The sequence below is a fragment of the Rhipicephalus microplus genome, chromosome 4, assembly GCF_043290135.1.
Source record: "Rhipicephalus microplus isolate Deutch F79 chromosome 4, USDA_Rmic, whole genome shotgun sequence".
Classification (NCBI taxonomy): Eukaryota; Metazoa; Arthropoda; class Arachnida; order Ixodida; family Ixodidae; genus Rhipicephalus; species Rhipicephalus microplus.
In genome coordinates, this window is record NC_134703.1 from 208,542,428 (window position 1) to 208,551,889 (window position 9,462).

At 43.6% G+C, this 9,462-nt stretch overlaps 1 protein-coding gene across 1 annotated transcript; it reads right to left on the reverse strand.

Annotated features, from left to right (window-relative positions):
• Nucleotides 1–321: 321 nt before the first annotated feature.
• Nucleotides 322–3,172, reverse strand: LOC142814728 (uncharacterized). The gene has a single exon (XM_075893952.1). It carries the CDS (start codon nt 3,011–3,013, stop codon nt 1,490–1,492), a length of 1,524 nt encoding a protein of 507 aa, XP_075750067.1. The 5' UTR covers nt 3,014–3,172; the 3' UTR covers nt 322–1,489.
• Nucleotides 3,173–9,462: the final 6,290 nt, after the last annotated feature.

Below are 9,462 nucleotides of genomic sequence, written 5' to 3' on the forward strand. Positions count from 1 at the left end.
GAGTGACTGTGAGAAGATAAGACATAAGTATGCTGCGCAAGTCGATTTCACATTCTTGAGGAGTTTCGAGTTGATGGAATCCATACCAGCTGATGAAGAAAGTTTTAATTTGTGGATTATAGATGAAATGCCTTCTTCGAAGAAGGTGACAGCAGGCATGAAAGTTTCTACGCTAAATGATGGCGACTGTGAGGGCATGTCAAGTTCAGTAGTGAAGACAGATGCAAATGCTTCGTTGAATATTTCTGCGCAATCATGGTCAGTCACTGTCTCGTGTGAATCATTCGTTAATTTAATATCGGAAGGATGTGTGGGGTTTAGAACTTGCCAGAATTGCTTGGGGTTCCTGATTAAGAGATTAGGTAAGTCTATATGGTAAAACGAGTATTTGGCTTTACGAACAGATAGCAAATATGATTTTTCAGCTTCGATGTATTTTTGCCATGCAGTAGGCTTGCCGTTGCGTTTGGCGGTACGAAAAAGTCGTTTCTTTTTGTTTTCAAGTTTTTTTAAATGCCGAGAAAACCATGGTTTATTGCGGTTAGTTTGAAAAGTAATCTTCGGGATAAACATATCAGAGAGGTGATTTACTTTGTCCTTAAAGATCAACCAGTTGTCATGAACTGAGCGCGTGTGAAATGTAGATTCATACTGATTAAAAGAGTTACTGAGATCTTCAGATATTGCACTATAGTTACCCTTATCATAAAGAACAATTGTTTTATTAGTCGTCTGTTTTTTGGTCGAGGTAAATGAAAATAAAGCATGTATGACCTTGTGGTCGCTGATCTCAGGAAGGTAAGTAATAGATAATAGGTTCTCGGGGCTATTGGTTAATATCAGGTCGAGAATATTTGCTGATCCTCGTGTGACACGGGTTGGTTGGGCGACTAATTGTGTAAGGTTAAAGTTGAGACATACATCGAGGAAGTTTTTCGCCTCTGCGTGACATGATAATGTAGAAGTAACTATGTTTTGCCAGTCAATATTAGGGTAGTTAAAATCACCGAACAGAAGAATGCGAGCCTTTGGGTAAGCGGAAGTAAGTTTTTGAATGGAATTGTTCAGATGACATGGAAAATTTGGATCCGTTTGCGGGGGCCTGTAGCAGACGCCAAGTAGGACAGTTACGGTGTTAGTACGACAAATTAGCCACAGGGATTCGGTATCGGAATCGACGTTAACAACGGAGCAAGATATGCCCCGATGAACTGCGATAAGTACTCCGCCCCCCCCGTGAGCCATTTCGGTCATTTCGGTACACGTGGAAGTCCTGTAAGTCAGTTAATATTTCCGCATCCGTTATATCGCTGGTAAGCCACGTTTCTGTTAATACGAGTATGTTGCTTTTTGATGACGAGATAACGTTGGATATGAGTTCACGTTTTGGAAGAAGGCTACGTATGTTAGTGAATATTACGGAAAACGAGAGAACATGACATGGGGAAGCCGTTTGGCGTTTTATTGCTCTTTGTTGGCGGGGTAACCGCTATGCAATTTCCTTAACCATGTGTGATGATGCGTCAAATATATAGCGCTTCGACCCGACGTGCAGTGTTTTGAACCGCAAGGAGAACTTGTCCGAACGTGCTTTTGCAAATGCAAGTAATTGCTTGCGCGCATATTGAACGGGGCGGGAAAAGTCCTCCCCGATGCTGTAGTTAGTGTTCTTCAGTTTCCTGCCGTTTGATAAAAGTGCATCTCTGGTTTTGTATGATAAAAATTTCACGATTATGGGACGATTTCGGTTTAGTGAATGAATACCGAGACGATGTGCGCGTTCTATGTCGTTAGGCTGCACTGTTAGTCCAAGGTTATTGTTGCAGATATCGATTATCATTTTTTCAGATTCAGCCCACGTTTCATTCCTAGTGGGGTCAGGGATGCCGTAGAATAGAAGGTTATTCCGGCGCGACCTGTTTTCAGCGTCATCCAGGGAAGTTTCTAGCTCTTGAATTTTTTTAGTCATGTTGATTACGTTAGTCTGTGTTTTTTCGATATCATTTCTGAGGGGAAGAAGAGTTTGGTAATGTGTTTCGAGATCGCCCATTCGTTTGTTTAAGTCTGTTATTCTTTTATCCGTTGTGCTTAGTTGAGATTTCAAACTCTGAACTTCGGCAATCAGCTGGGCCTGGCCGGCACTTAGCTTTTGTAGCTCAGTAAGAATAGCAGCGTTTCCGTTAGGGCCAGGATTAGTTTCGACGTCACCCGATAAGATCAGCAACGAGTGAATCATATGAGCACACTCAACAGCAATAGTAATACAGCAGTGGGGGCTCGGGAACTGCACCAGGAAGTAATTACTCGACTTTTTAGCGAAGAGGACATACGATTTACTAACCTGCATTGCAAAGGTAAGTGGATTAGATGGCTGCATTGTGGTGCAGTCACCGAGCCCACGAAGTGGCGTCAGCGGGTGATGTTCCTTTATACTTGATGATGCTGTGGTTGATGACGATGCGGCCTTCCATAGCACGGTGATTTCCGGTGATAGTAGTTCCTCCGACGTAATATCCGGTGGGGACGAGCAGTTGGTGCGTAGCAGGCGGCAGGAGCCTGGCTCGCTTTCGGAGCCCGGCAGCACCAACATAGATGACGCCCCCGAGGATAGGCCTATCATGTTCGACAGCTGCAGGCTGGCAAACACAAGTATGGTCGTCTGCATTGCAAAGGTAAGTGGATTAGATGGCTGCATTGTGGTGCAGTCACCGAGCCCACGAAGTGGCGTCAGCGGGTGATGTTCCTTTATACTTGATGATGCTGTGGTTGATGACGATGCGGCCTTCCATAGCACGGTGATTTCCGGTGATAGTAGTTCCTCCGACGTAATATCCGGTGGGGACGAGCAGTTGGTGCGTAGCAGGCGGCAGGAGCCTGGCTCGCTTTCGGAGCCCGGCAGCACCAACATAGATGACGCCCCCGAGGATAGGCCTATCATGTTCGACAGCTGCAGGCTGGCAAACACAAGTATGGTCGTCTGCATTGCAAAGGTAAGTGGATTAGATGGCTGCATTGTGGTGCAGTCACCGAGCCCACGAAGTGGCGTCAGCGGGTGATGTTCCTTTATACTTGATGATGCTGTGGTTGATGACGATGCGGCCTTCCATAGCACGGTGATTTCCGGTGATAGTAGTTCCTCCGACGTAATATCCGGTGGGGACGAGCAGTTGGTGCGTAGCAGGCGGCAGGAGCCTGGCTCGCTTTCGGAGCCCGGCAGCACCAACATAGATGACGCCCCCGAGGATAGGCCTATGATGTTCGACAGCTGCAGGCTGGCAAACACAAGTATGGTCGTCTGCATTGCAAAGGTAAGTGGATTAGATGGCTGCATTGTGGTGCAGTCACCGAGCCCACCTTTTAGGTAGCGGAATGGCGCCACTGATAGAACTCGCCGTTCGCGCCCCCAATCGCCCTGCGCGTTCACGTGCGCAAAAAGCGTCCATTTTAGGGAAAGCCAATCTTAGGACAATGTGTTGCTACGTGTTAAACGAACCCATGTCTTTGTGCTAAAAGTGCTACTTCATACCTTATAAGGTACCATGGCAAGTTCTACTTGTGTTATCTTTGTGTACGGCTGGTAAAAGTAAGGAAAATAGACGTACGAAATCTCCACTTCATTTCAACCTGAAGAAAAGTTAGCCATGCTTGAACAAATGAATAGTATAGCCGTGCATTGATGCATTTATTGGATGAGAAGCATCTTGTTACAAACCACAAGGCAGTCTTGCAATGTACATGTATCTTTTTCTCTGTCTGACATCTTGTGTCTGCGCCCTTTGGTATTTTTCTTAATTAGGTGTTGCCATAAAGTTTGTGGCTTGCATGTTTTTTATTGAAAATCTTTCTTATTCTTCTAGGAAGCATGGTGCGTGTTTTAGGATTCACGTTTTATTGCTAAATTGTTTGATATCTCCTTATTTCCACAAATTACTGCTTCCAGCTGCGGTTTCTGGGCGCCGAGATGGACAGGGATGTTACTGCGTTAAAAGCTAGAGCACGTGGGTCCACAAAGCTGGAACACACAGAGTGGTGCATCCTCAGCTCTCTCTCTCTCTCTTACACACACACACACACGCACACACACACACACACACAAAATGTCAAAATTCGCGAAAATTTTCTCATAAAAGGTAGTAGCACGGAGTGGGCATGGAAGCATCGACAGAGGCATGTACTTATTCGCGCTTCCCTATGTTTTTCAGCTTCTCGTTGAGTGCCTGAGTACAGCCGAGGCCGGAGCATCACTGCCTCTCAGCGTACAATTCAGCGTGACTTCCCCGGTGGCTGCCAACCGCACCTACCTGGATAGAAGCCCGTGCACGATGCTCTGCAGTTTATCTCTTTGGAGCTGGCCATTTGAAAGAAAGGATTTTTCACGTGCCGCAGCAAGATCGACATCGACCGTGACATCAGCGACATCAGTGCCTCCTTTAAAACTGTGTCACATGCATACCTCCGGCAGTGGGCATGGAAGCATCGGCCGAGGCATGTACTCATTCGTGCTTCCCTAGGTTTTTCAGGTGAGCTATTTTACCAGACTACCATGTAGGAGCTTTCGATCTGACAACCTTTGTATTGTGGTGCTTCCATGCCCAGAAGCCCTCTTGTGCCTTTTTGTGAACTGCTGTTGTTAATATGTGGTGATATCGAACAGAACCCGGGGCCCAAAGATGATCAACTTACTGAAATACATAAACTGATGAAAGATATGCATGAATGCTCGATTCGCATTGAAACCATGCAATCAGCCATGTCAGGTGACATTCAGGAGCTCAAGCAACAACATCTTTCGCTTACTAAAGAAATTTCCAATATATCGGCACGTCTGGAAATAGTCGAAAGTCGGACATCTAGTATAGATAACGTCCAGCGTGAAATAACATCAACAAATCAACTTACAAAGCAAGTGCAAAAGGACATGCTTGGGCTACGTGCGCGTCTCGATGAGGCTGAGGATCGTTCTCGGAGGGACAATCTATTATTTTTTGGTATTGCACACAACGCCTCTGAAACTACGCAGCAGACTGAGGAAACAGTCTTGCTCTTATTTCGCCAGTCCTTGGACCTAACCTTGTCTGGTGATAACATTGTGCGCGCACATAAAATTGGCCGTTTATCCGCTAATAAAGTTTGTCTGATTATAGTCAAATTTTCTACGTACAAAGTGAAAGAAATAGTCATTTCAAAACGTCACAAGCTCAAAGGAAGCAATGTGGTTATGGGAGAAGATTTTTCTGTCAATACTCGCCGTGCCAGAGTGAAGCTGACCAACTTCGCCAAAGAGCTTCCTCGTCCTTTTCACCTGCGTTACAACAAACTTTTTGCTAACGAAAAAAGCTGCAGCTATAATTACATTACTGATAATGTGCAGGAAATTGGGCCATCCAGATCCGTAACTAACACCGCTAGTGTCGCAAACTTCTTTTCGCGGCAACTTCGTTCGGGTCGTCAAATATTTGCTTCCTCGGGGAGCTAGAAAAAAGCAGGGGGTGAGGGCACTTGCGATAACGCCAGAAATTTGGTCATGCTTTCTACCAACGTTCGCAGCCTCCTGTCGTAGAAGGATGAAATTTGTGTAGCAATTAATGATTCTGACGCCGATATTATTGCGCTAACTGAAACGTGGCTTTCCGACAAAATTCAGAACGAAGAATTGCTGTGCTGCGAAAAAAAATACAAAATATATCATTGTGACAGACGTGATAGTAGTGGTGGTGGTGTTCTTCTTGCAGTAAATGAGAGAATTGAAAGCTGCGCTGTTGCAATGGATTCGGTATTAGAGGCAACTTGGTGTGTTCTCAGCGTGGCTTTTAAAAAAGTTGTCATTGGCGTATGTTACCGCCCACCATCCGGTTGTTCAAGTTTTTGCGACGACTTGCGTGATTGTCTGAGTCAACTGAAAGTTTTGTTTCCCAGCGCAGCTGTAATTCTACTCGGCGATTTCAATTTTGCTAATATTGTGTGGTCTAATTCGTACTTGTATTCGTTGCCTAAATCAGCTGAAGCACAAAATTTCATTCGCATCTGTTCTGATTTTGGCCTTACGCAACTTGTTAATTTTCCTACTTGCGTCACGAATACTACATCATCCATTCTCGACCTTATTTTGACATCAGAACCAGATATCGTATCTTCTGTGACCAATGTTCCTGGTATCAGTAATCACAAAGTTATTCAAGCGCATATCTTACTACCATTCTTACGCATGCGTAAACAGCTTGAAACTATACGCAATTACAAAAAGGCTGATTTTGACTCAATAAACATTGATTTGGGCACTTTTTTAGATACGTTCTTACCCAACTACACCGAAAGATCGGTGCAGAGCAACTGGGACCTATTCAAGGCTAAAGTATCTGAGCTAACCGTTAAATATATCCCCATCAAAAAAGTGTTCTGTAATACTGGTGCCCCATGGTACAACAGATACGTTGACCGTCTTTCTCACCGTAAGAAAAGGTTTTATCGTGCTGCTACCAAATCCCCGTCTGATCAATGTTGGTCAACTTACAAATCTGCTGCTGGAACTTATTTATTTGCACTAAAACATGCAAAGTTTTCCTTTTTCAGTGAAACTCTACCAATTAAGCTGAAAAATAATCCTAGACAGTTTTGTAATTTCGTGCGTGGCAGCGAGAATCGCGCTATAGCCTTGCTGACGGCTGAAGGCCATCCCGTGCCCGACGTTGAGTGCGCATCTCTACTAAACGAGACATTCATAAGAGCTTTCTCACACCAGGTGACCATCAACTGCCAATCACTTTGCCTTCACCCTATTACCTACTCATGGACGCTATCTTCGTTACCTCCGAAGGTATTCGCGTAGCCATTAAAAACCTTAAAACCTTGTCATCAAGTAGAGTTGATGGAATCAATACTAAATTTCTTAAAAACACCGTTGAATGCTGCTCTATTATCTTGTCATGCATTTTTCCACAGTCCTTGCAGCACTCTAGCCTTCCGGAAGACTGGCTGGTTGGTAAGATAGTGCCAGTTCACAAATCAGGGGTGACACACAATCCATTAAATTTCCGTCCGACATCGCTCACATTTGTGCCGTTCAAAATACTTGAGCATATCATTTTCAATCACCTTGTTAACTTTCTCGAGTCTAACCAGTTTTTCACACCCTCCCAGCACGACTTCCGTAAAAACTTCTCCTGTGACACGCAGCTCTTAGTTTTTACTAACGACCTGCATGTCCTACTCGACTCTGGATTTACCATTGACTGTATTTTTTTAAATTATTCGAAGGTGTTTGACAAGGTTAGTCATGAGCTACTACTTCTTAATCTGAAACATTTAAATCTAGATCCTAACATGTTTAACTGGATTCGAGCCTTTCTTTCTAACCGAACACAATTTGTTTCTGGTAACAATGTTTGCTCCGCCGCCCAACCGGTGCTCTCGGGCGTTCCTCAAGGCTCTGTGTTGGGACCCTTGCTGTTTTTAATTTTCATGAATGACTTGCCAACTAACGTCTCGTCAAAGGTATGCCTATTCGCTGATTATTGCGTAATTTATCGAAATATAAGTGAGGAAGACGATGTTACCTCGCTTCAGGCGGATCTAAATAACATATATACCTGGTCCCAATAATGTAACATGGAACTGAACATTTCTAAATGCAAAGCAATGCGTGTGGGCCGCACTTCACTTGTTTGTCCACAGTATCATCTTAACGATACCTACCTCGAGGCTGTTTCATCTTACAAATATCTAGGTGTTCATATTTCAAATAACCTGACATAGAACCATCATCTGAAGTACATCATTGCCAAAGCTAACCGTAAACTCGGATATTTTCGCAGAAACTTCTACATGGCACCTTCATCCCTTAAGAAGCTTCTTTACAATACCTACATTCGTCCATCACTTGAATACGCATCATCCATCTGGGATCCTGGTGGCACTACACTAACACATGAGTTGGAAGCAGTCCAGAATCGTTCAGTTCGCTTTATCTTGTCAAATTATGCCCGCACGGCCAGTGTTACACTAATGAAATCTCAGCTCAACCTTCCTGAGCTCGCCATTCGGCGTAAAATAGCCTGGCGAAGTCTCTTTCATAAGCTTTATTATCATAACAATAGCCTTCGCGAACATTTAAATAAACCCGCCTTATTTATATCACCGAGAATCGATCATCCACAAAAAGTTCATGTTCCTCAATGCAGAACCACGACCCATTTGCACGCTTTCATTCCGAGAACTACATTTCAATGGAATCTGCTCCCACGATCAGCTGCCGCAATCACCGACACATCACGTTTTAAGGTTTTTTTCCAAAACCTGTTTGGCGCTACTTTATTTCTGCGTTGTGTTATATTAAGTGTATATATGGATGTATGTATGCGTATGTGTATATGTGTGTCATGTTTGTTGTGTTCTGGGTTTTCGGTTTCGGTTTCGGAATGACATGTGAGGATGCCAGGGGGCGCCGCTCTGGCATCCAGGATTTCAAGGCGACTGTAGAATAAAACCAGTGTGCGTTGGGTAACCGTAGAGTGTGGTTGTTGTTCTTCTCTTCGGCGCTTCACGCCAACCCACGTGTCCGGCTGGTCGGCGTCCCCGCCGGCTGCGTACATCTCCGTCGGCCGTCTTCTTCTTCTGCTTCGTCTGGACCAGCCAGCCCCCAACACAGCAATGTTTTTTTTTGTTTTTTTGTTGTTTTTGAGAGTGTTTTTTGTTCTTTGCTTAGTGCTTTAACATGTACTACCAGCATTATTGCTACTGCTACGTTGTCTTTGTTGACGTTGTTTATATATAACATAATTCTGTATTATTGTGCCAATTATTGAAATTTTGTTCTTGTATATATTTATGAAGTGTTGTTTCCCCTTTTTACAAGTAACATGCCCCTCCCCTCTGTAATGTGAAAACCCTGAGGGTATAATAAATAAATAAATAAATAAATAAAATTCCAGTATATGCAGAAATCTTTGCAGAGTACCCGGTTACTAGACGATGGTATTGACATCTTGTGAGACTTCATGCAACCACAATTATAGGAATGTTTCTTTGCTTTTCCCGAATGATCATGGTGAAAATGTTTAAAGAAGGTTTGCATTCGAAGCTACATCACTGATGAGAATTGACACCATCAGAGATTTAGAATGTAGGTTATCGACAGTAAACCGGTTATCCCATCATTCGATTCATCAGATTTCGAAAACCGGATTGACCGGATATTCGGTTGGTTATTCGGTTAACAATACCGTGATATTCGGATAATAAAATAACCAAAATTTTATTTTGTAATGCTAGTATGAATATTCGTTTTCTTGGATTCTCGTGTTTGTAGGAAAAATAGCAACAGTTTGTACATGTCCGATATGTGCTTTTATTGATCACCTCATATTGTTAATTTGTCGTAATGTAGGAACATTACGTGGGTCAATAGTGATAATGCCTCTTGAAAGGTTGCCTCTTGAAAGGTGATTACCTATTCACAAACATACC

Bases quoted from the DNA above. Each gene is read 5' to 3' on its own strand.
- LOC142814728 (XM_075893952.1), bottom strand. From the start codon at position 3,013: ATGCAGCCATCTAATCCACTTACCTTTGCAATGCAGACGACCATACTT.